Source organism: Lynx rufus, unplaced genomic scaffold (assembly GCF_022079265.1).
Source record: "Lynx rufus isolate CCGP_SWC_20201006 ecotype Redwood Valley unplaced genomic scaffold, mLynRuf1.p SCAF_9, whole genome shotgun sequence".
In the NCBI taxonomy this organism is placed as follows: domain Eukaryota; kingdom Metazoa; phylum Chordata; class Mammalia; order Carnivora; family Felidae; genus Lynx; species Lynx rufus.
In genome coordinates this window covers 23414855-23442619 of record NW_025814897.1, presented here as the reverse complement: position 1 = coordinate 23442619, position 27765 = coordinate 23414855, and the positions used below count along the sequence as shown (strand labels likewise).

The following is a 27765-nucleotide window of genomic DNA, read 5'->3' as shown; positions in this document are numbered from 1 at the left end:
TGGCCATGAGGATCAAATTAAGTCCTTCAGGTGGCATTTGGAGCACAGGGCCAGGCACAGGGGGAGCACTCCACACCCGCGAGTGTCCCCGTGTGCGGTGCCCCTCCCAGCCCTGACAGGGGACAGGCCTCCGTCCATTTGCGCCCTCTCCTAAGGTGCTTGCGTGGACCTGCCAGCAAAAGCACGCGCTCCCTCCGCCACCTCCCCCAGACTCCTTCCTCCTCCATTTTTCCATTTGTTCGTTTAGTAAGCGTCCAGCTGCTTACCATGGACACCATGGGCCGGATCAGAGCCGCCTTTGCAAACCTGCTCATTTTCTCAGTCAACCAAGAAGCATCCAAACTCAGCAAAAGCGCATTTGTTGTTTGTTTCCCTTGGTCTTTATATGTTACCCAACGGAAGACAAAACCCCCAGATTGAGTAATGGGAGAGAAAGCTTAACACCCCCAAAGTCTCGCTACATCTGGACGCTGCCATCCAGCTGCCAAGTTTCAAATGAATGTGCTATAAAATCACTGAGTCATGGAGTTTCTCTCTTTTCCACCCCCTCCTCGATGTAATGCTTCCCCTGAACACACACACACACACACACACACACACACACACGCGCGCGCGCACACACACACACACACGCACGCACACACTTGCGCACACAGGTTGCTGATGGAAACACTAACAGACTCTCAGCTGTAACATCTGTTCAATATGATCTCAGTTCCACCAGCTACATCAAAGCTGCCCTCCTGCAAGTTAATGCAACCGACATCACAAGTGGGATTAAAATCGTGTTTAATAGTTGGATATGACATACACTATTTATACCTCGGGAGCCTGCTAGACTCCTGAAAATTCATACCCTGCACATCCAGAGGAGAGGGGTGGACAGAGGGACACAGGCACCTCGGGGTCTGGGGTGGAGGTGCAGGTGAGACTAGCAAGTGTATAAGCCGCCTAGGGACCCGTTCTCTTGGGGCCCTCCAAGAAAGGGGGGAGGGTGCCGAGGAGTTTGCAGAGGTAAGGAAGCTTCGGGAGAGAGGCACGCACAGGATGAGCTCAGCATGGCGGGTGTGCAATGGAGAAGGGGAACGGGCAGCAGGATGGGTCCCACAACAGGCATATGCTCCATTGCCCTGCTCCCCAGGACTCAAAACCCTATAAAGGACATCCGGGGGGGAGGGGCCTCCTGGAACTACCCCCTCAAGTTCTGTGGCAGATAGATTCTAGATTCTACCCAACTGGCACCATCGCCTCCTCAAATAAGAGTCGGATTGAGGGACTCCACTCTGCCTCCCAGGATTGGGTGGACACGGGCCAGCCATGCATTTGGTTCCAGATGGTGAGCACCAGATTCCTCTGCCTCAGAACATGCTTCTCGAACACACAGCAAGATGCAAGCTCCTCCCTAGGTCTCCACATCTCTAGGGTGGCGCCATCAGAGCCCTGGGGTGCCCAGGTTAGCTGGCTAGCCCTGCACAGAAAGAGGGCCCCTGACTGCCATGACGTGGGAAGCTGGCGGCCCTCAGCTTGGGTTGGGGCAAGTGGCACGGAGCGGATGGGCAGCAGCTGGTAGACGCTACAGGGTTCTGGGGGGGTCTCAGCTCTCCTAGGGGGTGGGAGGAGAGCTCTCATGGCTAAGTCCCTGCCGCACTCGTCACTACTTGAATTACGCTTTAGAGACGAAGACTGAGATCACTGAAATACCTGTCACTTCGCTTGTAATTCTCCATGAAATTCCTCCACTGCTGCAGTAGCAGATGCTCCCAGGATCGTGCTCAGCCTCCGGAACTGGGGGCTCATGTGGGGAGATCAGGGTCCCCAGAACAGTCAGCCACCTGCTGCGCAGGGACCAGAGTTCTCTCCCCACCACCCCCGCCCCTGCATCTCTCAAGCCGTCTGCAGATACCAGCACAGCCCTGAGGGCCACCTCCCTGGCCCCAGCTCTGTGCAGGGAGGCAAGACCCAGCTTGGGCACCGGCAGGACAAAGCGGGGCCACAGGCTCAAATGATTCCCAGCTCTGCGGTGGGCTAGGCTCAGTTCCAGCAGGTGACTCTCTGAGGGTCTCAGAACCCCAACTGTGGTCCCAAACAGAGGCTCAGGCCGGGCCGGTTGGAGCCCTGCTCCCCTCGCGGTGCCCTTCACACGTGCCCTAGAGGGGTCAGCATTTTTCTCGATGGTCTCTGAGAAATCGCCTTCTTCTTTTCCTGAAAATAGGCTGGACTGAACCCCTAGGAAGCCCACATGCCCTTCTGGCAGTTTGCTGTGCTCATGGGTGAGGACCAGCCCAAAGATGCAGCCCAGGACCCTGGCTGGGTGGCGGGCACCAAGCTGCCCTCCTCACTCACCCCCGACTTGAATCCCGTAGACCGTGACAAGGAAGAATGGGTTCTGGTCTCTGTTTCCACCTTTCCATCTCTCCGCGTCTTTCTCCCCGTCCCTTTTCTCTAGTTCTCATTACCGTGTGGACTTCGTCCCCAACACCCTGTCGCCTTCTGTCTGCTTGTCTCCTCTGGTCTTTTTGCTTTTAGTCTGAAGTCTTTGTCTGATTATGTGCTCCTGTGTATACATCTCTCTCCATTTCTCTGCTCTCTGCTTCTCTCTGTCTCTTTTTCTTCTTCTTCCTCTGCATTTCTCAGTCTCTGTCTGTCTGTCTCTCTGTGTCGCTCTCTCATCTCCATGTCTCTCTTCTATGTTAGTACCCTGCCTGCCTCCCATCTCTTTGGTCTCTTTGTCTCTGTTTCCTGTCCCTCCCCCCCTCTCTACCTCTCCCTTCCCTCCCTCCCTCTCTTTTTCCCTCCCCCCTCTCTCCCTCCCCTTCTCTTCCTCCCCCCTCTCTACCTCCCTTTCCCCCCACCCTCCCTCTCCCTTTCCCTCCCCCCTCCCACGCTCCCTCCCTCTTCCACCTCCCCCTTTCTCTCTCCCTCCCTCTCTTCCAGCCTCCTCCACCTCCTACCATTTAGCACCTCAGAGCCTGGCTTCCCCTCACATTGAATGAGAAAGACTAGCCCAGCCTGGGGAGCTGAGGGCTGGGTGACACCAGTCAGGGCCCAGCAGAGATGATTAGGCTGATGAAAGGGTGTAAATGCCACTTTGAAGTTAACAGATACACCAGAACCTTTCACAGACAGATATGAAACAGACATTTCAAAGACAAAAAAAAAGTGTATTTAAATGGGGCTTAGTGCCCATCACCCCCCACTCTGTGTGCCCCCTGCACCCCCTTTGCCCACCTCTCCCGTCTGAAGTGTTTTGCTCCCTCTCACAAATGGAAGATGGGCAGGCAGCAGGCTCCTGGGGGCCCAGACAACTGTGCTTCCTGGCTGGCTGTTCCTTTAAGCACCAGGCCTTGAATCCACAGTGGGAGCCCAGACCCCACCACCACCAGCAGTGCTGAAGCAGGCACCTCCAGGGAGCAAGGGAGCCCTCTGCTCAGGGCCCCAACTTTCTAGGGGGCCCACCAGCGGGTGGCCACTCGCCAGAATCTCTGGCCTTTGTCCCCCATGTCACCCTGTGAAACTTCCTGCCCCATTTTTCCCCCAAACCATGGCCACAGTTGCCCAGCCTGCAAGGGAATCTCTTCTCTCTTCAGACCCCCCGCTCGTCAACCTGTCGGTGGAACCACAGCCGGTGCTGGAGGACAACGTCGTCACGTTTCACTGCTCCGCAAAGGCCAACCCAGCTGTCACCCAGTACAGGTAAGAGTCCTGCTAAGGAGGCACCGCCTGGCCACTGGACCCCTCCCCACCCCTGCTGCCTATCACAGAGGGTGTCGATTATGGCCCTGGGCACGCAGCACAGTGCTTGCTTCGCTACCGGTGTCCAGGATCCTTCTCCCTTCCCCGCACACCCATCCAACCCCTGGCCAGGTAGACTTTTCCTTTCTCTCACGCCCATGAAATTTCACGCACGTACCTTCCACTGGAAACAGGAGGTATTCCCCCTTCTGTCTGGATCGCTTGTTTATCCCTTCTCTCTGAAAAGAGGCAGAGAAGCTCAGGGAAAAAAAAAAAAGTCAAAACAACCAGAAAGAGCAGTAAGATCAGAACCCAGATTCTAGCCGCGTGCTTGCCAAACCGTTCACCTGCGTGGGGTAAGATTTCCGGGGCCGCTGGCCCTATCCAGCAGGCACCTAGGATCGTCTATACCCTTATCCCCTGCGCGCCCCTTGCTCGCAACACTGATAAAAGCACCACTGCTTTTTACACGCTTATCTTTCCCTGTTGATGGAGCGTCTCGAAGGCAAGAACTGTAATTTAGCCACTTAGGGCGCTCAGCGTGGAGCACAGCGCGGGGCACATACCAGGCACTTCATAATGCGGGCTGACTCATCGGGGCACCTTCCTGCCTGTGCACCGCCACCGCACAGATTTCAGGGGATGGCGTGCCCTCGGAGACGCTCAAGGGCAGACACTCACCTCCTTGAGATGCCGTGTGGAACTCGCCACGGCCCTGACTCTGTCCGGTCCTTCCCCACCAGCCCAGCGGCCCTAACTCTGTCCGGTCCTTCCCCACCAGCCCAGCCTTGATGGTCGAGCCCAGAGTGTCGCCTCTGCCATGGAGATGGGTTATTAAGCTGCAGCATCAGCCGGTGCCAGGGATGCTAATGGTCCCAGACTAGATAATCAGCCGGCCAGTGGGAGTGGAGGACAGGGGAGACGAGAGGCGGTGCAGCCCAGAGGGCACAATAAGAGGAAATGGGCCAAAGAGGCAGCTAGAGATTCAGGTTGGAAGCAAGAGGAGCTCCCTGCAGTGCAGATAATTAAACGACACTGGAACCGAAAACCAGGAAAGGCATGGAGACTTTATCCTTGAGGATATTTTAAGAGAGGCTGGAGCCCATCTGTCCTGTCCAATTTAACCATTCACTGGGCTAGAGGCAGGAGAAGGATCCCCGAGACTGTGCGGCCCTGGAGGTCTGGAGGGCAGGTCGGGTTTGGCTGAGATCCAGCATCTGTCTTCAGATGCAAAACAAAGACCCAAAGAGATGCCCTTTCTCTGGGCTTCTACCCTGCACCTGCGATGCCTGGGCTCCTCTCTGCAGGGTCAGCTTCTCTCTGCTGTCTGCTCCAGCTATCTTCCTGCAATCCCTCAACACTAGGGCCCGCAAATGCCCATTCCCCTGGGCAGCCCTTGACCCCCACAGGCACCCAAGCAGACACATCCCACATTCACCCTCATAGCCATCCCAAGAATGCCTATTGGACCCAGGAGACCAGAGCATACAACTTCCATTTCTCTTCGCAGCCAGGCTCTGGGTCATCTGCCAGGTTATGAAGGGCTGGGCAGAGGGCAGGGCTGTGCCCTAGGACCCAGCGATGTCCCCCACTCCACCCCTGCCTTCTGACCAGGACAGGGTGAGCAAACACCCAAGAAAACAGGCTGCTGGGCCTGATTGTCAGGGGCACCACTCCCCAAAGGCAGAACACCAGTGATGTGGATGATAAGGTTCAAATCTCCGTATGGAGAGATCATCCATCATAAAGAAATATGACAAGATATTAACAACTAGTGAATCTAAGTGAAGGGAATATGGCACTTAATTGGTCTACTTTTGCAACTTTTCTACAATTTCAAAGTGGTTTTGTGTGTGTGTGTGTGTGTGTGTGTTGTAGTTTTGTTGTCATTTTTGTTTATTGAGAGAGAAAGCATGAGCAGGGGAAGGGCAGAGAGAGAGAAGGGAGAGAGAGAATCCCAAGCAGGCTTCCCAGCAGCAGGCAGCTTAGAGCCCAACCGGAGGCTTGAACTCACGAACCGCAAGATCATGAGCTGAGCCAAAACCAAGAGTCAGAGGCTTTGCTGACTGAGCCGCCCAGGTGCCCCACAATGTTTTGGGTTTTTTTTTTTTAACTAAAAAGTCAACAGATAAACAAACACAGAGCATGTAGGTTCTCTTGGCCTCCAGCTCCCTGGTCACAGGTCAGCCCCTGGTTACAGAGGGGCAGTTGTGTGGTGCAGGGAGGGACAGACCTCCCTGCAAATGTTCACTCCCCCTCACGGCCCTCTGATTAGCCAAAGGCCCTGAAAACACTTCAGTGTGGACCACGCTCCCTTCGGGACTCCAGAGACTTTTAGGGAACCCCTCTGGCCACTAGGAAAATTCAGGAGAGAAGGGAGAGGAGGAGAAAGGAGGGGGCAGCCCCTCCCTGCACCCACCCACGCTGGCTCCGCCCCCTGAGAGAGGGCTCGCCCAGCGGGCAGATGGTCCTTCTAGATGTGGTGTTGGGATCCAAGAGGCAAAGCCTTAAACAAATCTCCTCACATAAGTACATCGATTTTCCCCAACTGACTTTGACAAGACTGCAGGGATCTGTGTTTCTTTACTTCCATTCATCTTGATTGCTTCCTCCTGTTCCACGAAGAGGCTGTGATCTCAGAAAGTAGAGCTAGGCTTCCCTCCACCCCTGCACCCAGAAAGGGGACACGGGTGGGCATGGGAACAGGTGCAGCTGCCCCCCAGGACCAGGAGCCCGAGGCGGGCAGAACAGGCCCGAGTTCACCATGAAGTGTGGCTCCCCACCTGCTTCTCGGTATTGTCCTCCAGGCTCTCCCATGCCCCCCACGCCCCCCGCAGGTACCAGGGAGGGGGGACCACCACCCAGCGTAAAACGCAGGGCTATTTAAGGACAGCCTGTCGGCTGTGACAGCCAGGCCTCCTGATTCTGTGATATAAATAATTAATCCTCTTACATTTACTCCGGCCAAATTAGACATTGATTGGGAAAGGCTTAATCTGACTCCTTCTCAGAGGGGCTCAGGGAGGCGGTGGAGACAACAGTGGAGGCAGAGGTGGGGTAGAAGGGGAGTGCACAGGATCCAACTGGAAGGAGGAGGAGGAGGAGAAAGCAAAGCCAAAGGAGAGAGAGGAAAGGGGAGGGCGGAGAGCTGCGGGTTTGCTCCTGGATCACCCCTGACCCTGTGGCCAACTGCTTGAAGGAGTGGTTTGAGCTTCTGGAAGAAATCCCTACAGAGGGTTTTATTGGTGTGGGAGGGGAATATAGAGGAAAGGAGGAAAAAGACTGAGCAGGATTAGGAGGAGACCCCTGGGGTGTCCCCAAAAGGCCTTGGTGTGGGGCTGCGAAGGGCCCAGCCTCCACAGCCAGCTCCTGCCCGCAACCCTGGGACAGGAGAGTCTAGGAAATCCCCTGCGCCCCACTCTGCCACTGAGGTAGGGCCAGGCCTTAGGGGGCTAAGGGTAGCCGCTGCATAGGGGGGCAGGCTCGCACAGCACAGCACAGCTGGGAACAAGAAAGCTCGGTCCCCCAGCCATCCTGCTGGGCTCCAGGCCTATGGGAGTCCCAGCAGTTCTAAGCTTCTCAGGGCTAAGCAGGTGGAGCTTTCTCCCTCTGTGACTTACACCACGAAAGGCCCCAGAGAAGAGGAGAAAGCCCCATCTTCTCCAGGAACTCCAATGACAGAAGAGAATGGCCCTGCGAAACCAGCTGGCCTGGGCCCTAGCTTCCCTGCCCCCTGCCAGAGGCAGGCCTGGGAGAGCAGGAGAGGCTCACACTCCCCTCCTCCAGGTCCGGCCAGCTGCAGCCCCCCTCAGCCTCCCACCACCTGACCCCACGCTTCCTTCATTCAGCAAGGCCGAAGGAGCCAGAGGTTGGATGTAGATCCCCAACCGCGTGCCTGGGACTGAATTCATCTGCCTCAGGCAGGGGCTGTGCCTGACTGTGAAGTCTGGTCATTAAATTAAAGTTAGAAATTGAAATGATTCATGAATAACTCATAATAGTTTGTTGGGAAGCTCCTTAAGCTCTCGGGGAGCTATGGTTCGCTCTGTTGTTAAACTATAATTGTTATTATTAATCATGTTCTTAATAATTATGTGATATTAACTCACGATAATAACCACATGGTGCCAGCCTGGGCGCCTCATGCGATGCCAAGACGTGGCCGTCTCTCGGGGCTGGCCGGGCCGGACTGAGCATGAAGCCGGGGGAGAGAAGGCAAGAGATGGTTCTCTGTGGTGCTGGGAAAGGCTCCAGGAACACGAGAAGGGGAAGGGGAAGAAGGCAGGGAGGCTGCGGGTACCGGGAGTCACGATCATGGGGTAACAAAGAAAAACACCCCCCAAAATAGGCTTGGAATAGGAGGAGCCTGGTTGGAGGTTCTGTGATTTAAAAAGTAATTGTTGTCGGGGCGCCTGGGTGGCTCAGTCGGTTAAGAATCCAACTTCGGCTCAGGTCATGATCTCGTAGTCAGTGAGTTCAAGCCCCGCGTCCGGCTCTGTGCTGACAGCTTGGAGCCTGGACCCTGCTTCGGATTCTGTCACCCCGTCTCTCTGCTCCTCCCCAGCTCACTCTCTGTCTCTCAAAAATGAATAAACGTTAAAAAAAATTTTTTTAAACTAAGTGTTGTCCACAATGAGGTTAAACCAGAGGAAGCTATTGAACTCTCTCCCTGGAGATCTGTAAAGAAAGGCCCACCCTCACACACACATACACACACATACACACACACACACACACACCTGGGGGCTCCTAGCACTGCCTTAGCTGCCCAGTCACTGGTCCAATGCAGAGATCACCGCCCCAGGGCCTGGACCAAGTCAAGCCCAGGGCTTTTCAGTCTCTCCCCTCGGTGGGACCGATTGGCCGATGACAAATGACAGATGTCCGCACAGCCCTCTTCCCACCTGTCTGACCAAACTTGAAGGAGCCAAGGCCCTGGGGAGCGAAGCCAGAGTGGGAGTGTAGAGACTGGGCAGGAAAAAGAGCAAGTGCCCTCCATGGGAGGGGAGAGAGGGCACAATGAGGGGACCTACCCTAGGGACAGGGGTCGAGGAAGAAGAGGAAGCGAGCTGGCTGAGTGCAAGGAAGGGCCATCAGGACCCCTGGCTGATACCCCTCCCACAACTCCTCACCTTGTCTGGAATCAAATTTCTCTGTATGTGTGTGTGCATGCATGTGCGTGTGTGTGTGTGTGTGTGTGCATGCATGTGCATGGGGGGGTGCAGGTGTGTGTGTGGGTGCAGGTGTGCATGCATGTATGGGCACATGACATTAGACCTCGGCCTTTCCAGCATGGATCCCAATAAGACAGCACCCTCAGTAGAGCTCAGGGCGGGATGGCCAAGCTGTTGGGGGACCAAGGGGGGTTATCCATTTCCTAGCCAGCCAGCCGGGCTGACCCACTGAGTAGTCCACCCCCCTCCCTCCAGAACAACCTGTTTGTCACGTATCCCTCTGTGGAGATTCCTGCCCCCACCACGGGACCCCTAGGGGGGCCTGCCCCATGCGTGACTCACTTTCCTGAGGGATCGGGGTTTCCAGCTCCCAGAGAGATGCCCCTGGGTGGGAGGAACACCCTGGCCACTGGAGGTCCACAGCCGCATGCGGAGCCCGTATTGCAGGTGGGCCAAGAGGGGCCAGATCATCAAGGAAGCATCCGGAGAAGTGTACCGGACAGCTGTGGACTACACGTACTTCTCAGAGCCTGTCTCCTGTGAGGTGACCAACGCCCTGGGCAGCACCAACATCAGCCGCACGGTGGACGTCTACTGTGAGTGCAGCTGCTGGGGGTTTCCCCAGGCCAGCCGGCCCTGGGGTATCTCTGCTCAGGGCCAGAGGGACCGTTGCTGGACTCAACGCACACAACATAACAACGCCTCACAAGCTCACAGCGCTCCCCGCTTTAAGAAAAGCTTCCTCGTGTGCTGTTTTGGGTTTACCTTGACCCTCGTAGTAACCCAGGGAGGAAGGATTATTATTCCCGTCACTCAGATGAGGGGATAGAGGCCCAAAGTCACTCACTGAGCAAGTGGCAAAAGGAGAACTCAGGCCAGGCTCCTTGGGAATCTGCTCCCTCCCTTTGGAGACCCGAGGACACATCCCTTCCAACGGCCTGGGAGGGACCCCGGTGAACCAGCCCATCGCTGACCGGCAGGCCGGATGTGTTCACGGCAATAAGCGTTAGCTCATCTACTACACTTTCTGATTTTAAAGGCACTTTGACAAACTTTCTTATATCTGACCCCTCCCCTTGCCCCAGTGGCCCTAACAGAAAGTGCTATTACTCCCTTTTTACGTCAAGGGACTAATTCCGGTCTCCTGACCCTGGATTTCACACTCTTCTGCTCCTCCAAAGCAGCTAAGCGGCTCCCTGCACACCCTCCCTTCACTGCGCCTACAATTCCACCATTGCACACTCTGGGGACCAAGTCTTGGTCTGCAGAAGGCTCTGGTTACAGGTGTTCTGCACCAGGGAACCGGAGAGGAGCTTCCATTAACGCTCACCAACCCTTAGCAGGGGCATGGGAAACTGGACCAGGCCCAGCTACTTCCCAGGGGTTAGAAAAAAGCTGGGCAGGGCTGGAACAGAGGATAACCTGAGGGCCCGGGGGAGCGGAGAATACAGGGAGAGGCCTGGCTGGGAAGGCTACCTTGTACTCCTTATCTCAGAGCCCCTTGGAGGACCCTGGGAGGGCTCTGGGACCTGGGCCCGGTGCACAGGGTAACTCAACTCCAGGGCACAGAACTGAAGCATGGAGGAGGTGGGCAATTGCCCTGAAGGCAGACACATAAAGATCCTAATGCCCAGGATTTCTGGGGCAGGAGGAAGTCCCCTCTGCCTGTGCACTGGGGCTGGGGTGGGGGGAGGGGTGGAGAGGACTTCCCAGAACCAGGACAAAGGGCAGGAGATGGGAGCCCTGGAGGCAAATTGTGGCAGAAATAGGGCTGTTGCTGCCAGTGGGTGGGCCCAAGGGAGGCCAGGCTGGAGGACAGGGGTCTCTTTCTTACTTCTGCTGTCCCTCTCTGGGACCCCTCTCCTCAAGCTCCCAACCCATCAAGAGCCCTGTCTCCCCTTCCTCCCTTCACAGTTGGGCCCAGGATGACCACGGAGCCCCAATCGCTGCTCGTGGATCTGGGCTCTGATGCTGTCTTCAGCTGTGCCTGGACAGGCAACCCATCCCTGACCATCGTCTGGATGAAGCGGGGCTCTGGTGTGGTAAGTCCTCAACTCAGACCCCACAGGGCCTTTGACCATGGGAACTGCCTTCTGGGGCCCCTCACACTCTTAGATTGGGGACATCAGCCTCCAGGGTGAGCTGAAGGGAGAAGAGCCCCAGAAAGAGGAGAGCGATGGGGCACCTGGGTGGATCAGTTGGTTGAACGTCCGACTTCGGCTCAGGTCATGATCCCACGGCTTGTGAGTTCGGGGCCCTGCATCCGGCTTTGTGCGGACAGCTCAAAGCCTGGAGCCTGCTTCGGATTCTGTGTCTCCCTCTCTCTCTGTCCCTCCCCCACTTGCGCTGTGTCTCTCTCTGCCTCTCAAATATAAAGAAAAATAATTAAAAAAAAAGAGGAGAGGGACCCCAGTACCCACATGAACCCCTATAACCCTAAACACATTGAACCATTACAGTTTTGCCCTATCACAAACTCTACTAAAAAAAAAAAAAGAAAAGAAAAAGCAAGTGGGGGCGCCTGGGTGGCTTAGTCAATTGAGTGTCCGACTCTTGATTTTGGCTCAGGTCGTGATCTCACGGTTCATGAGTTCAAGCCCCGAATCAGGCTCCGCACTGATGGTGTCCAGCTTGCCTGGGATTCTCTCTCTGTGTCCCCCTCTCTCTGCCCCTCCCCCCACAAATAAATAAATAAACTTAAAAAAAAAAAAGCTGGCGGCCACCAATAATGCTGGGAGTAAAAGTCTCTAGAAAGGCTTTTCAACTTCCCCCAAATAGTTAAGTAATCCTTCAGCTTTTGCGTTAAATGCTGCTTTCTTCTCGTGTTCCTCTTTTAAAATATATGTGTTCTTTAGTGTGTGTATGTTTATCAGACGTCCCTCCCCTCAGGAGGACCAGCGAGAGACTTGGGGAGGGAAGTAAAGGGAGAGGCAGATAGAAACCGACCTCTGTGCAGCCTAGTGCGTGCCGGCACTGCACCACCCCATGAGCACGACTGCCCCCCACTGCAGAAATAAGGAAAGCTCAGCAGAGCAGATATGCAACTGCCGAAAGCCACCCAGGTGGTCACTGCCAAGGTCAAGATTCGAACTCAGAGCTAGCTAATGCCAAAGTCTTTGGGTCACCCCAACTCTATCTCAAAAGGATACTGAAAATGCCTCAGAAAAGACAGGTGCAGGCACCCCCAAACAAGTTCAGCGGGACCAGCCCGGTACCGGCTGGTGGGGAGCCCTGCCTGTGTGAGAAAGCCTCAGGACCCCAGCCAGGAGGTGCCCCTCCCCCTTCCACACTCACCCCTTCCCCCATGTGCCCGGCCCTTAGGGGCTGCGGGCTGGTGCGTAACATCTTCGGCGACACCGACACCGAGGCGTCTGTGCCGTGGACCTCCTCTGGACAGCTCAGTGGCCCCCCTGCCTCCTACCCCGCCCCTGGTTCTTACTGAGGTGCTGGAGACTGTTGTCACATCCAGCAGACCTGCCTCTCAGCTCTTCGGGTTCTCTTTGGACACAGAGAGAGCCGGGCTCCATTTTCTGTATCTAATCCTCCCCCGATTCTCCTAGGTCCTGAGCAATGAAAAGACACTGACCCTCAAAACCGTCCGTCAAGAGGATGCTGGGAAATATGTGTGCAGAGCCGTGGTGCCCCGGGTGGGAGCTGGAGAGCGAGAGGTGACCCTGACAGTCAATGGTAAGACCCTCACTCATGCTGGGGGGGGGGGGGGGGTGGGAGGGAGCAGAGAGGGGCCCAAGGCATCTTGGTCCCGGGCATTGCCTCAGAGGGGCTGTCTCTGGTTCTGGACCTTGCTCCCACCTCCAACCCTGGATCCATAGCAATTCTGTCCACCTCTTCGAGCCTGTGTCTAAGCCCAGCCCCGAGAGGAGGAAAGACCTGGCTAGATGGGTCACCTTCCTCCTTCTTTGTTACTCCTAAGGGGTCCCAGCCCTAACAGTGGTAGCTAATGAATTTTATCCTGGCCAGGCAGAGAGGGTCAGAGGGTCACTAGACAGTCAATTTAGGTCCCGTGTCTACCCTTGACCTTGACCTTGGCCCTGCAGGGCATTTAAGGGAGCATCTCCGTGACTCCTGGTTGGCGCCTTCCCATTGCATTAGAGCTGCTCAAGCAGAGAGACCTGCCACAGTTTCCACAAGACCAAGCATTCAGGGGGTCCTCCTGAAGGCACAGAACGTGTCTTATTACACATGATAAAACCATTACAGCAGGAGAGCGTTTTCATATCTCTCCAAGAACACAGTTCGGGTTACGAGATAAATGACACATTTAGGGGACGGCGCGTCGAACCAGGCTCGGATGGTGGGATGCAGAAGGTCACAGAGAAGCTGGGTCAGACCCGAGAAGCCTGTAGCACCAAGATGGAAATCCGACGTCCCTGTCACGATACGTGCTTGGGCCGTGGTGGGGAACCAAAGCTGCCGGTTTGAGAGAGCGAGAAAAGCTGAGGCCAAGTCCCTCTGGTGTTTCCAAACTTCCTCTCTCCACCGGGCTTTTGGTTTCCCTTTTCAAGCCCCCTCGCCCCACGTAGTCTGCCTCATGCCTCAGGTCAAAGTCCTGGGGCTCCGAGCCCCAGACCCACACGTACAGGGCCTCTGGGTCCTGTCCCCAGACGGGGGTCCTGAGGAGGGGCTGAGTCATGTTCTAGAAATCTGCCCCGTTGGCTTCATCTCGATCCAGGAAGCTGCCCGCAGGCAGCCTCATCTACTCTCCCCCTTCGCTGGCAAACTGAAACCGGCCTGGTGCCTCCATCAGCCACCCCCTTCTGACTTCTTCATTAGCCAGACCCGCTCCGTCGATTTCTTTTCCTCTCCTCCTCCCCAAGAGCCAGGGCAGCCCCAGAGGGAGGGGGAATCTGCTCAGACCCCGGGGGCACTCACAGGCCGCCTGTCCTGGGCAGAACCCTGACTCAGGAGTCTTCCTGCCTTCCTCTGTGTCCCCAGGACGCCACCAATAAATTGGCGCTGCAGGGCTAAAAATAACAGCATCTGATCGCGCGCCTCCGTATATCCATGGCAACACAGGCTGCAGCCTTTTCCTGTTGCTCTGGAGTCTGACACTCAGCTCCGGCACCAGGCCCTGGTGAAATCAGCAGCTTCCCCCGCTGCCCTGCCCATGACTGCGGCCACCGGGCTGGGGGCCTTCAGACTCCCACGTGACCTCCAGGCTCCCCAGGCCTGAAGCTGTTCAAGGAACATCCTCGTTTCCGGGGAAAACGGTGGCTAAAGGAGGGACTGACATCCCATTGCCACTTTACACATTCAGGCATTTCCCAATAGGGATTCAAAGTGGTTTCTTGGTGGGGGAGGTGAGGGGGACGCACACATTGGAGGGACATTTCTCTTGGAAGGGGCGTCCCAGCCTGTGCCCTGGCACCTACCCAGGGTTTAATCTGCACCTGCCAGGGATCATGTTTACACCCCCTCCTCTGCCTCCAGTCGTGGCACCAGCTCCCCCAGGTCTCCAGGAAGAGAAACGCCCAAGGGATCAGAGTGAAGCAAGGAAGCCGTTCGTTTGTTTCTGCCAAACTAAGGTCATCTTGCCCTGATGCCCGGGGATGGATTAAGTGGCCCAGGGGGAAGAGCCTGCCAGCCGGGCACAGGAGAGGAACTGTCTAGAGAACAGGTGCAGGGATGGCGGAGCCTTTTGGAAAGGGGCCTGCACTGGGCTCAAGAGACGGGACAGTATGAAAGGATCCAAAACGAGTTGGGGTTCTCCTCACGGCAGATCCCGGCTGGTGGGCGACTGCGTCCCGTTGGTTGCCCTTTGGGGAGCAAACTGGCACATGTCTCAACTGGTTTGGCTCCAACCCGGGATCTATGGGCAAGGGGAGATAAACCACACTCCCGCTGTGCTTTGATTGCCCAACCCCATCTACCTTTGTTCTGATTTCTTTTTTCCTCTAAAAAGCCCTTAAACACACGCATTTGCCTGATGGCTTTTAGAATGCCTGAGGACCACCCCCGGAGAACTCCTAGCTCCTGGGAGGTGAAGGGAAACAGTTTTGTGGTATCATTACTTTCAGCTAACAGCGAAACAAAGTGCCCTCCAAGTTCCTAAAACATCCAGCCCTCCTGCCTTTTTGGCCAAGGACTTCTTGGAGCATAAATATCCAAGAGAGAAACTAGGCCTACCCACATTCAGAGGCACCCCGGGGTGGAAGCCCTTATTCTGGAGGGTCCCAGCTGTTAGCCGTCCTGAACTCAGTAGCAGTCACCTGAGTGTCTCCCAGTACCCCCCCCCAAAACCCGTTGGCTGAGAGGTACTCATAGAAATGCAAATCTGTTTTAATTAACGTGGCTAATAAACAGCAATTATGTTTGCGCGATTTTTGTTTTGTTCCCAGCATAAATTTGCCTGTCCTCCAGATCCCTTGTTCCAGCTCTTTTTCCTCGCTTTTCCGCCACCAGAGCTCCAACCTTTGTCCCGGGGATTGGGAAGGGAGCATGAAGGTCTCCATCCCTACGCCCCTTGTTCAACCGCCCAATCCAGCCAGGAGGTTAGCTGAACAAATGGCTGAATTAGCCTCTCCTCCCTCCCCCTCTCCCTGCCGGGTGGGCGTCCTGTAGGAAAGACTTAGGTTAGATAAAAGGCAGAACTGGACGGGAAGCACTCTTAGATTTCAGGTTTCAGGTGGACTGTCTAGGCTGTGGGATGAGGTGGATAAGGCAGGTACTCCTGGAGACATGAACAAACATTTCCCTCTCTCTGTCTCTCTCTCCCTTCTTCCCCCCGCCACACTAGATGGGATGTCAGGATCAGCTTTGGAGCGTGGTCTCACCTGGTGTGTAAGCGGAAGCAGGCAAAGCAATGAACCACGGGCTCTCCTAAGACACCTAAGAGATGAGAGCTGTGAACGTGTCCGGCCATTGGTGATCCCCAATGTGATCTCCCCTTGGTAGAGGAACAACATCCCACCATTTATTTCTCTTCCTCCCGGGCTTGCCCAACCTTGCGAGGACTCCTGGTTTGTTAGGCAAGAGCACCCTCTCCTGGCCGTGGGGGAAAATGGCTTGAAAATGGAAACCCCTGGGTAAGGCGGAGGTGACATTAGAGCCAGCATTACTTAGTGGCTTTCCTCCCGGACACTTCCCCTACTCCCTTCTCAGTTTCCCACCTACTTCATAAAGCTTTCCCCACCATCCGCCAGGCAGAACTATTCTCTCTCCTCTGAAGTCAGTCAGCACTTCATACTGCTCCATGGTACGAACACTCACCACCTTTTATTACAGTTATTTATGTCTTCTGGGCATTCTGACTTAGAAGCGTTCACTCGTCATCCCTTGAGAGGTTTATGACTGAACGCTTAATTTATCTTCGAGTCTCCTGCCTTGCACTTTACCTTATACATACAGGCTTTCGGTAAATGTTTGCTGAATACTTAAATTAATGGATCAACTTCTGAACAAGCCCAAGAAGGGTCCAGCCAGGGAACCTGCCTTTCCTGAATCCCTGATGTGATGCTGTCTCCCCCACAGGACCCCCCATCATCTCCAGCACCCAGACCCAGCATGCCCTCCACGGGGAGAAGGGTCAGATCAAGTGCTTTATCCGGAGCACGCCGCCCCCCGACCGAATTGTAAGTGCCCTGGGGCCGGGAGGGGAGGGTTTGGGGTTCTGCCAACACAGCCAGCAGCCTGGCGGGTCACCTCAGCCCGCAGCTTGTAACCACTGGGCCAGTCAGTGCACAACCTCCAAGCTTCCTGTCCTCTGTGGGGGAAAGTATACCTGCCTTGTCTCTCTTGGAAAGGCATCACGAAGACAAGGTGATCCCAGGGTTCATCTGCAAGTGCATTTAACTCTGCTGTCCAGCTGTGCCCTAACAGTAAAGCTTCCAAGCAAAATCTGCATGCTGGAAGCAGAGGGGCAAGCGAGGTTGGCTGAAAGAAATGCCAGGTGAGGGGCGCCTGGGTGGCTCAGTCAGTTGAGCGTCCGACTTTGGCTCAGGTCATGATCTTGAGGTCTGTGAGTTCGAGCCCCGCATCGGGCTCTGTGCTGACAGCTCAGAGCCTGGAGCCTCCTTCTGATTCTGTGTCTCCCTCTCTCTCTGCCCCTGCCCTGCACATGCTCTGTCTCTCTCTGTCAAAAATAAATAAACATTAAAAAAAAAAAAAAACTTAAAAAAAAAAGCCAGGTGATTTCTTCCCTTTCCTGGGTTCAAGGCAAACTTTGGCAAAATCTTAAAGAGCATGGTTTATAGTCCGCAGACTCCCTTTCTGCATGCCCTAGAGTCCTTCTATGTTGGCCTCCACTGCCCTAATGCCCACGGAGAGCCCTACCCCACTTATCAAGGTTTCGCCTCTAAAAGTATCATTCCATTTCCCCTCCCTTCCTCAAAACTCACGCCCGCAGTGCAGCTAAGGCAGCCTGAAGAGTTCACACTTTGGCCCTGCTGGGTGTTTGCGTTTGCAAAAGCAAGGGTCTTCACCCAAGTCCATCGGAAACTGGTGCAAGCCCAGGCACGAAAACAAAGATGAGCATTTTCCAGCATTCCTGGGAGTCAGATACTATTTTTAGTAAACCCCCATTGCCTAGGACAGATATCTATTCTATCAGGACACAGAAGACTGCCCCAGGGTCAGCTCCACAGGGCTGTTCGACCCTCCCACAGTGCGGTGGTGCCAGGGAGGGCGTAGGGGACGCGCACTGAACAACAGGTGCCTGTGACTGCCAGAGGCTGGGCTGCTGAGGCTTTAAAGCTAAAGATGTCGTTCTGTAAACTCCGATTATTATCAGAGTATTATTGCTGTTACATACTTTCTCGGGCATTCAATTCACTCACCATCCAAAAATTCACACAAAAATTGCAAGAATTCACCCATAGAACTCATACCTACACCTCCCCTTTCGCTTCACTCTTTAATATTTTAAAATGAGGGGCACCCGGGTGGCTCAGTCAATTAAGCGTGCGACTCTTGGTTTCGACTCTCTGTGAGATCGAGCCCCGCATCGGGCTCTGTGCTGGCAGGGTGAAGCCTGCTTTGGATTCTCTCTCTCTCCCTCTCTGCCCTTCCCCCCATTCTCCCACACGCTCTCTCTCTTTCAAAATAAATCAGTAAACGTGTTTAAAATTTTTAAATGATAACTGTAACACATGCCCATTGCAGAATAGTCGACTCACTCTTGATCTCTCTCTTCATAGAGCTCTGACTCTTGGCCAGTGGTTCTCAACTGGGACAATCTTGCCCCCCCCCTTCCACCCCGGGGACATTTACCATTGTCTGAAGACATTTTTGTTTGTCACAATTGGAAGGGGGCCACCAGTATCGAGTGGGTGGAAGCCAGGGATAGTGCCAAACTTCCCTCAGTGCGTGGGACAGCCCCCACAACCAGGAATGATCCAGTCCAAAATGTCACCCACCCCAAGCATGAGAAAGCACTGTTGGCTCCCCAGTGCCCTCCAAGCATTTGCCTGCACTGACCACCTTCTCACAAGATGAGGCTCAGTCACTCTGGGGCTGGTCTTCTGCCTCTACCTGCCAGGGCAGCACAGGGTCAGGGGTACCCGCACAGGCCAGCCGAGGGAGGGCTCCAGTCGCTGTCACAGCGTTCCTTGTTTGCCTGGAAAATGTCCCAGTGCAGACCCACTTAAGGCTTCCCGTCGATGGAAATACCGTCTGGGAGGCGGCATGGTGGCTCTGGTAGGCATCTTCTCCTAACTGAGCAACTCGGACAGGCCTGGTCCTGGAAGGAGAACGTGCTGGAGTCCGGGACGTCGGGGCGCTACACGGTGGAGACGGTCAGCACCGAGGAGGGGGTCATCTCCACCCTGACCATCAGCAACATCGTTCGGGCTGACTTCCAGACCATCTACAACTGCACCGCCTGGAACAGCTTCGGCTCTGACACGGAGATCATCCGGCTCAAGGAGCAAGGTAGGAGCCTCCAGGGCCACCAGGGGGTGATGGGACCAGCAGGCCCCCTCCCCACCTAGGGCAGGGCCCCAGGCGAGGTCTTCCGGGGTCCTGAGGGGACAGAGCCCAGCTAAGGCTACAGGCAGATTGAGCCCAAGGACAAGTCACAGCGCTCTTCCTAACGTGCTACGCGGCCTTGGTCAGGTCACCGAAGGGGCCCTCTTTGGCCCAGTTCCCCCAAGGCAAAGCCATTATCCCACACCAGGAAAGGAGACGGGGAGAAAGCTGCTGAGGATGATGGTTCTTCAGGGCAACGTTTCAGGGATAGGTGACCGACCACAGAGCAAGCCAAATTGACTGCCATGATCAGCCTTCCAGCAGCTTCTAAGGGCCCTGGCTTCTGTGCACTTGGCATTTCCCTAGTGCCCTTAGGGGTGTGTGATCCACTGAGGACTGTCCCTGCGGGGATACACCGGAAGCGATGTGTTGGGGAGCCTGGCCTAGCCTGTTAAGATGACAAGCCAGTCCGGTTACCTGAAAGTCCCCCAAAGTGCACATGCTAGGCTGAGGGGCAGCACTGGAGCTGCCCCAGTCCCCGGAACTTGGGGGGTCAGGTTCAGATCACCTGCACTTCCTCCAGGAACATAGGAGACATACACACCACTGTGCTCTGAAGGGCCCCCCCTCCCCCCCCCCCCCCCGTCAGAGAGCAGCGCTGGGCAGGAGGGCTCAGACCTGCTGGGTGCGTGAGAGGGAGGAGGAGAAGGGGGAGGAACAAGGCTCACCCCACTGTGGCCCCATGTACAGACTGCCCAGCTCCTGGTCAGGGAGATGCTGAGAACTCCAGTGTCTGCTCTAAGGTCTCATGTGGACCAGAGGGTGGGAGCCTCAGAGGGGCGCGGCAGCGCGGTTCCCAGAAGCTCAGCGGACGGCCAGCGGCACACTGGTCCTGGGACGGGCGGCACGTCTTGCCCCTTTGCCAGGGGACTCGGTCTGTGGCAGACAGGACGGTCCAGGGTCCTCGGCCCTGGCGGTGTCTGACTCCTCCAAGATGAAGGCTCACCCACAGGCTGTCAGGCCCCGGCAAGAGTTTCTGGGCCCAGCAGGTGGTCTCAGCTGGACCCTTTGGACCTCAGCGCTACCCTGTGGATCAATGTCTCCCTACACCTCCTCACTAATAGGTGCTGCTTTGCATAATGCTTTGCACATAATTTGCATACTATCATCTACACATCATCCTAAACCCTCCCAGCGCCCCCTCCCCGTTGCTTGCCCTCCATGTCTTCCCCTCAGTGCCCCCACCTCCATGCCCTCCCCTTAGTGTTCAAACCCCAACCTCTCCAGACACTCCCACCCTCCCAAGCTTAACTTCTCTCTCTGGTCCCTCCCCCGCTCTGGAGTCTCTTCTAAGTCAGTCTGAAAGAACTCCAAGTTCAGTTCAGTTAGCTTGGGTCTGTGGGATGGTCCCGGAACCGTGAGAGAGGAGGGAGCCCCTCATCCCAATCCCCACCAGATGGCCGGCCCCAGTCCCACCCCACCCTGGCCAGCCAGGCCCTGGCTGTGGACGCTTGCTTTATTTCCAAACAGGTTCGGAAATGAAGTCGGGAGCCGGGCTGGAAGCAGGTACGGAAGGAGACATGAGAGCTCCCTGGGCGGGGAGGAAGGGACCTCTGGGCTAGTGGGGGAGGGACCCTAAAAGGGGGAGGGAGGCCTGCGCAGGCCACTAACTTCTCTGCCCTCCCCCCGCTTCCAGGCTTTAGTGCAGCCAGAGCAGGGAGAGGGGTTCCCAGCCAGCTTGGGTCCACGGACTCCAGAGACCTGTCCCCTCTGTCACTGCCACCAGAGCCCAAAGGCTCCTCGCAGCCCAGGACACTGGTTCTTGCTCCTCCCCCTCTGTCCCTCCCATCCCTTCTCTTCTTGGAAGCCCCACTCCTCCCCTCTCGGGTCAGCTCGCCCCAGGCCTGGCTTCCTCTGTGTCCAGGCTCTCCCTGACTCTTCCTGCTTCTCAACATCATCACCAGCTTGGCCGTGCTTCCCAGGATGCCAGGGCCTCCCAGCACCTTGGCTGCATAATCCATGCTAATCCATGCTTTCTGCTCAGCTGCCTCTGCCCCCCTTCCCCAACACAGCTCCCCATGGAATTGTCATCGCACCCACCCTGCTGAGGCTGCTGGGCAGTGCCTCCCTCTCTAGGCTCCCAGCGGCAAAGCGGTCATCGGGCTCCCAGGATTCAGTGGCTCTGTCTTGGGACCCCACAGGAGGACCATTGCCCCGACTGTCCAAGCGGGAACCCAAAAGGAGAATCAGGGCATTGCAAGCCAGACTCCACGGGGCCCGACAAAGACCATAAGGAAGATGTGGGGGGTCCTCTGCCACTTGGACCCTGAAGGAGCTAGGCCCTGCCAGTTCCTTCATCAGACTCCTTGTGGGGCCCACACAACCTCCCCTTTAGGCGGACATGCCCCTTTAAGAGCATCAGCCCTGGCACAGGCCAACTCCCAGGCAGCACAGTAGAGCTCCTGCTGTATTCTCCCTGTCACCCCTCAGAGCCACTCCCAGTGCTGGAGGTGGTGTCGCCTTCCTGTCTCCATCTCACCTGTGTCTGTTCACACTCATCTGCAGTCCCTGACACCTTCCTTCATGGCAGAGTCCAGTCCCCCTCCTTGGAAGGAGGAGAGGCTGAGCAGGCCACCCCTCCTTCCAGGCCCTCTCCAGGGGACATCCGAGAAGTAAAACCTGCACAGGTGGCCTAGAGCAGACCTCAGGGAGCCAGGCAAGGAGAAAATACACAAGCGGGTTGCACAAGGAATGCCACCCCGGTGGTCCCCCTGTTCCCAGCAGACCCCCCCCCTCTCTCTCTCTCTCTGCCCCTGCCTGCCCACTCAGAAACAGTTCTCCAGATAAGTTGGTGCCTTCCCAGCTGTTAACAAGTCGAGGAAAGGTGGCCTCACAGGATGCCAGAGTCAAAAGTCACCTTAGATACCATTCATTGCCTGGTTCTCTAGTTTTATGGGAGAATATTGAGGTATGGAGAGCTTAAGGAACTTTTCATGGTCATCCTTTGGCTCTGAGCTCGTCTGAGACAAGACTCCAGTTTTTCCAAGGAGACTCACTAGGAATCGAGGAGGAACTAAATCAAACGCAAATTAATAGAAGTCAAAAGTACAGAACCAATGAGCTTTCCTTTCCTAAAAGAATTAAGACCTGGAGATAGAATCATCTTATTTGCCCAAAGCAAGCTCATGGGTCTGAGTTCTACTGAGCTCTGGTCCCCTCTTCCACTTCTGAGTGTTGAGCCCAACCCAAACACTTCCCATTTTTCATCCCTGAGTGTTCTCCACATCCACCTTCTCCTGTCCCCTCCCCTGTCACTCTACCAGTGATCTTGGCCACCAAGAGGCAGGTGATGAGTGCACTACTGTGCATAACCCTGGGGTGGAAGGAGAGTACCAGCATCATCACCAGTACTGTCATCCCCCGGCACCTGCTCCCCCTGGGGGGAAGACACCCGCCACCGCCCCCCAGCTGCATCCAGAGGCCCGAGCTTGAGGGCTTCTTCCTCTCTTCCTTGCTTTAAAGCAAACAACAGCAATGAGAGGCTAACCGCCAGCCCAAGACAAATCCCTAGACGTCCTGCAGTCATCCACACTGACGATGTGGGACAGGTTAGGGGACAGGGAGGCTCTAAAAGGACTTTTCTTCTCATCTAAGGTTCTGACCTGTTACATTTCTTCCCATACAGAAACGGGAGAAAATACTTGAATAGACCTGGAGCCAGGCTCAGTTCCAAGGCCTTTACCTGCATTCACTCATCTAATGTTTATTTCTTGAGAGAGAGACAGAGACAGAGCGAGACTAAGGGAGGGGCAAAGAGAGAGGGAAACACAGAATCCAAAGCAGGCTCCAGGCTCAGCTGTCAGCTCAGAGCCCGATGCAGGGCTCGAACTCGCGGACCACAGGATCGTGACCTGAGCTGAAGTTGGCCATTTAACTGACTGAGCCACCCAGGTGCCCCTGCATTCACTCATCTAAACCCCATAACAAACCCCCTGAGTTGGGTACTATAATTATCCCATTTTAGAGAAAAGAGAGGTGAAGTAAGTTTCTCAGAAGAAGTGATGGAGTCTGGGCTGTACCAAGCACGTGAACTTCAGAGGATGCTGTGTGATACAGCAGACAGAGCTAGGTAGGGAGCAAGAGGAAGCCTGGATTTGCCCTGGCTCTACTGTAGCTGTGTGTCCTTGACCAAGTCAAGTGACTTCTCTGGACCTCAGTGTTTCCATCTACAAATGGGAGGCTTGGACTCAGCAGGCTGTAAGGTCTCCCTGTCCCCACATTTTCTAATTCTATTCCCAGTGGAACTCTTCAGGGCTCCAAATTCCGTGCTCTGGCCCATATGCAGCCACAGAAGGACCAGGGCTATCTGGAACACCCCTCCCTCCATACCTGCCCCTCCCCTTCTGCATCTCTACTGGGCTAGGGCACTAGACTGTGAAAGAAACTCAGCAAGGAGTGAGGGCTTGCCTAGCTGGAGGCTTCTCTCCCGGAGGGCTGCCTAGATGCCCAGCGCACTGGCCCAAGAGGACTGGGGGGTGGGGAGGTTCGAGGAAAAGGATAGTTTCTCCTTAGAGAGGTGGGAGGGGGGAGATGTGATCCCGTGCACCCCTCCCAACCCCCTCCACCCCAGCACCTAAGACTTGGGCCTCTGGCGGCTACTACCCTGGTGCCCAGCAGGCCCCTGCAGCCACTGCCCGACAGAGTATTCCTGGTTTAGTACAGAGGGGAGCTAAAGAGTACCCAGCCTTGCTTCTCATCTCCGGGTAGCCCTCCCCGCCCCGCCCCGCCCCATGTCTGCTTGCCTCCCTCCCCACTGGCCCCTGCTCCTGCCCTCCCCCTATCCTCCCACCCCTCCTCCACCCTGAGTCCCGCTGGAGCTGACCCCTGTTGGACTCGGCCTATGCCCGCCCAGGCCCGCGAGGCACTGCCCAGGAGGGCCTGAGCGCAGTGGTCCAGGACCCTGGGTAAGGCCCCCGCGGGGAGAGTCGGCTTCCCTGGATTTCTCATCAGCCCCGCCCGCTTCTCTCCCACAGAGTCTGTGCCGATGGCCGTCATCATCGGGGTGGCCGTAGGAGCCGGCGTGGCCTTCCTCGTCCTTATGGCAACCATCGTGGCCTTCTGCTGTGCGCGCTCCCAGAGAAGTACGGGAGGGACCCCCGGGATCTCAGGGAGGGGGACAGAGAAAAAGGCCAGGCTTAGACTGCCCCGGAGAGCAAGTAAGCAGGAGTGCAACGAGCAGGGGGCCCTAACGGTGCTGTGAGCTGCTGGGGCAGGGATGGGGTCTTTGTTTGCACCTCTGTACGTGCAGTGCTGTGTGTATTGTCTGGCACATAGTGGGCTCTCGGCTGATGCGGAACTGGACCGAACTGGAACTCTGACAAGGCAGTCAGCCAGCACTTTGGATGGAATATGTGCGGCTGCATAGGAGGCAGAGAAATCTGGGAGGGCGGGGAGGGGGAGAGGTCGTTTGATCTTTGCCCCCTCCGACTTCTGCTAGTCTAACCAGAAAGGCAGGTCACCTACACATGGGGTTGGGGGGGCGGGTGCGGAGAAGCATTCGAGGAATCCCTTTGTGAAGACTTTTAAAGGTCTGTAGTCACTAGCAATAAAATTCTGGCACGGGTGCACTCTTGAACAATCACGTGTGCCTGGAGTTTCACCCCGGCCGTAGCTCTGACGTTTCGTGCGACGGACACACGCGTGGAAGCGTCCGACGGGATGGCTGAGTGGAGGAAAACAGTGGAGACATGGTCTTCTAGCCCTACCTTTTTCCACCATGTGAGCTTGGGCAAGCCACCATTACTCTAGGCCTCAGTTTCCTCATGTCTAACAGCAAGGGATGACATGGTGTGACATTTGTGGCCCCCCTGGCTCTAATGTTCTATGATTCTAAGGCACACAATGAATAATCAGAGTAAGCCTACTCCCTCCACCGCTGGGCAGCTCTCATGTACTAGAAGAAAGCTGGATGTCCTCCACGAGGTTTCCTCCGCTGCAAATTCCGCAGCCTTGGCCCTCTTGACTTCCCCCAGTGAGGTGGTCCTAGAAGCTCCCTCACCCCCTTCTCAGTGGAAATTACAGGGGAGAATGTTTTAGCAAGAATTTTCTGACAGAGCTCTCCAGACGATTAATGGGCCGCCCCCTCTAGAAGGCGTTAACACCTCCACTGTGAAAACACTGACACAGGAACTGGACCACCCCATGTGGTCCATGTGATGTTTCCGCTTTGGGCAAGGGGGGTTGGCCCCAGGACCTTGAGGTCCTTTCTACCAGTAAGATTTGTGACTCTCTACGTGGAGAGATCAGAGCCTGGTAGAGTAGGCCAGAGAAGACTTCTAGAAGAAGGTGAGAATTGAGAGGGATAAAAAGCACCTAGCTCTGTAAACCAAATGGATGTGGATGGCGTCTGAAGCCAGGACAACAGCAGCGAGAGGCCAAAATGCATGCAGTAGGGCCAACAGAGGAAGAGAGCTGAGGCCCCAACAGCCCACAGCACGTCCACACGGGTGTTCTACTGGGGGGGGGGGTGCGGGGAGCCTGAAGCCACTGAGTTCAGGGACTGAAGGGTAAGCCCTGGGGGTGGCGGGGGCGGCAGGGGCTCGACATCTCAGGCCCTAACACCTGAGGATGAGGACTGAACCTGTCATCTGTCCTTGCCTATTTTACGTCCAGATCTCAAAGGGGTTGTGTCGGCCAAGAATGACATCCGAGTGGAGATTGTCCACAAGGAGCCTGCGTCTGGTCGGGAGGCTGAGGAACACCCTACCATCAAGCAGCTGATGGTGAGAACGCCATCTTATCCCCACCCCACCCCGATCTCGATGCCCTGAAGGTCCTGGTTCCAGAGGCTTCTTGGTCGCCTGGATGCTCTCCGGAAGTAGAGCATCGGTCAAGATGTGCCCTCCCCCCCCATAATAGGTCAGACACCTACTCCTCAGCCAACAATGAGTTATCATCCGTCTACTACATTGCACTTGGTGTTCTGGGAGACTCGAAGATGTAGTCCCAGCTTTCAAAGAACCTGACTATTCGGTAGAGAGACAAGACATATGCATAAATTGCCATAACGTTGTTGTTGCGTAATACATAATTCTTTTTTTAAATCTTTTAAATGTTTTTATTTATTTTTGAGACAGAGAGAGACAGAGCATGAGCAGGGGAGGGGCAGAGAGAGTGGGAGACACAGAATCCAAAGCCGACTCCAGGCTCTGAGCTGTTAGTACAGAGTCCGACGCGGGGCTCAAACTCACGGACCGTGAGATCATGACCTGAGCCGAAGTCAGACACTCAACCAACTGAGCCACCCAGGCGCAGTATAGAATACATATGTATTCTATACATAATTCTATACACACATGAATATTATAGATATTTGGTACATGCCCTGCCCCTCCCCCACCCCTTCCCCCCAAAAAGTCTGCAAGAAACATAGGTTCCTCTTCGGAAACTAGACTGCTTACCAGAAGCAAACTCATAACTTTTCCAGCAAACCTAAGCCTGCCCCTCCTCTTCCTGATTCCCGTTGATAGACGGTAATCCACCCAGTTATACGAGCAGGAATCTGGAAAGCCGTGCTAGAAAACTCTAGTGCATACTATGTCATGGTTAAAATACCTTGGAGTTGCAGCAGCAGGCAAAGGCATGGAGAGCATGGGCTTCTCTGTGCCTCAGTCTCCTCATCTGTGAAGTGGGGATGAAAGTCATAGAGCACAGGGAGGTGGTGACAGCTGAATGGGTAAACGCAAAAAGGGCTTGGAGCCCAAGGAACACAGTTAAGTGCTCAAGAAACGGGAGCCACCGTGTGGCTCTGAAATCACCCCTTCCCTTATCTGTCTCCACTAGACGGTGAGCGAGCTGCCTGTTCGTCCCTGTGTCTCAGAGCCTCACAGTTCCTGGTAGATGCTCACCATTATTGAATCGAACAGACATTTTCCTCACTGGTCTTTTTCTTTCTAATTCTCATTCTCAGGTCCTTTCAACTGCACCTCAAAAAAGTGTCTCAAATATGTGCCCTTGCCTCTATCCCACCATCACTTCCCTACTAGGGCCTCATCGTGGCTCCCTGGACTATTACAACGGCTTAGTGGTCTCACCACCTTATTTATTTATTTTTTTTACCACCTGATTCAGCCCACCCTCCAGAGTCCCCCAAAAAGGGTCCTTCTAGAATGCAAATCGGATCCTGTTACTAGCCTGCTTAAAATCCTTCGGTGGCTCCCCGTGTCGACTAAAGTCCGACCACCAAGCGTGTCAGCAGGCCCTTCCTTCATCAAGAGGTGGCTGCTGGCCTTTCCAGCCCCGTCTTCCTACGAAACGCACCCAGCCCTCCAGACATTCCAAAACGTTGCAGTTCCTGGCCTTTGAGTCTTTTTTACCTTGGAGGCTTTCCACAGGCTCTTCCCTCTGCCTGTTGGTTTTGTCTGTTGGATTTCACACTCTCCCATGAGAATCAGCTCAACTGTCACCTCCTCCATAATTGTCTGTCCTTGTCCTCCCCCTGCGGGAAGAGCCACGCACTTCCTGCTCTCCCCCCAACACTTTGCCTGCTCCTCTTTTATAGTGCATCGTTCTGCTTACGTGTCAGCCCCCCAGTTTTCTCGGAGTTCCACCAAGGGCACGTTCCCAAGTCTTTGCATGTCTCTTTCCTCCAGGCCTAACACAGTGCCTGACGCCTGACGTCACAAGAGTGGAAACCAGAGCCTAGATCCGGGAAGGGACGGGGGTCTCCGTAGATGGGTTTCATCAAGGCTGGTGTGGAAGGACCCTGGCCTGTCCTCCATCCCAAACAGGGCCTTAAATTCCCTTCACTTCTGGTCGCCTCAGACTGTCTCTAAAAGAGTGCGGGTTGCTCAGCAGTCACTTAAGAGGGTGTGTGTGGTTGGGTGGGGTGGAGGGGGAGGGACCTGCTGAGGGCTTTGTCCCTAAGCCTCCCGTTGGG

General features: G+C 55.4%; 1 protein-coding gene across 1 annotated transcript in view; it reads left to right on the top strand.

The window, feature by feature from the left end:
• KIRREL3 (kirre like nephrin family adhesion molecule 3) overlaps positions 1-27765 on the top strand; it is a 143402-nt gene that overhangs the window by 113320 nt on the left and 2317 nt on the right. The window contains exons 8-15 of the mRNA XM_047071955.1: positions 3588-3693; positions 9354-9502; positions 10821-10948; positions 12467-12593; positions 16395-16495; positions 18593-18791; positions 23861-23968; positions 25500-25609. Of these exons, the coding sequence (XP_046927911.1) occupies positions 3588-3693; positions 9354-9502; positions 10821-10948; positions 12467-12593; positions 16395-16495; positions 18593-18791; positions 23861-23968; positions 25500-25609 (1028 nt within the window). The remainder of the gene's footprint in view (positions 1-3587; positions 3694-9353; positions 9503-10820; positions 10949-12466; positions 12594-16394; positions 16496-18592; positions 18792-23860; positions 23969-25499; positions 25610-27765) is intronic.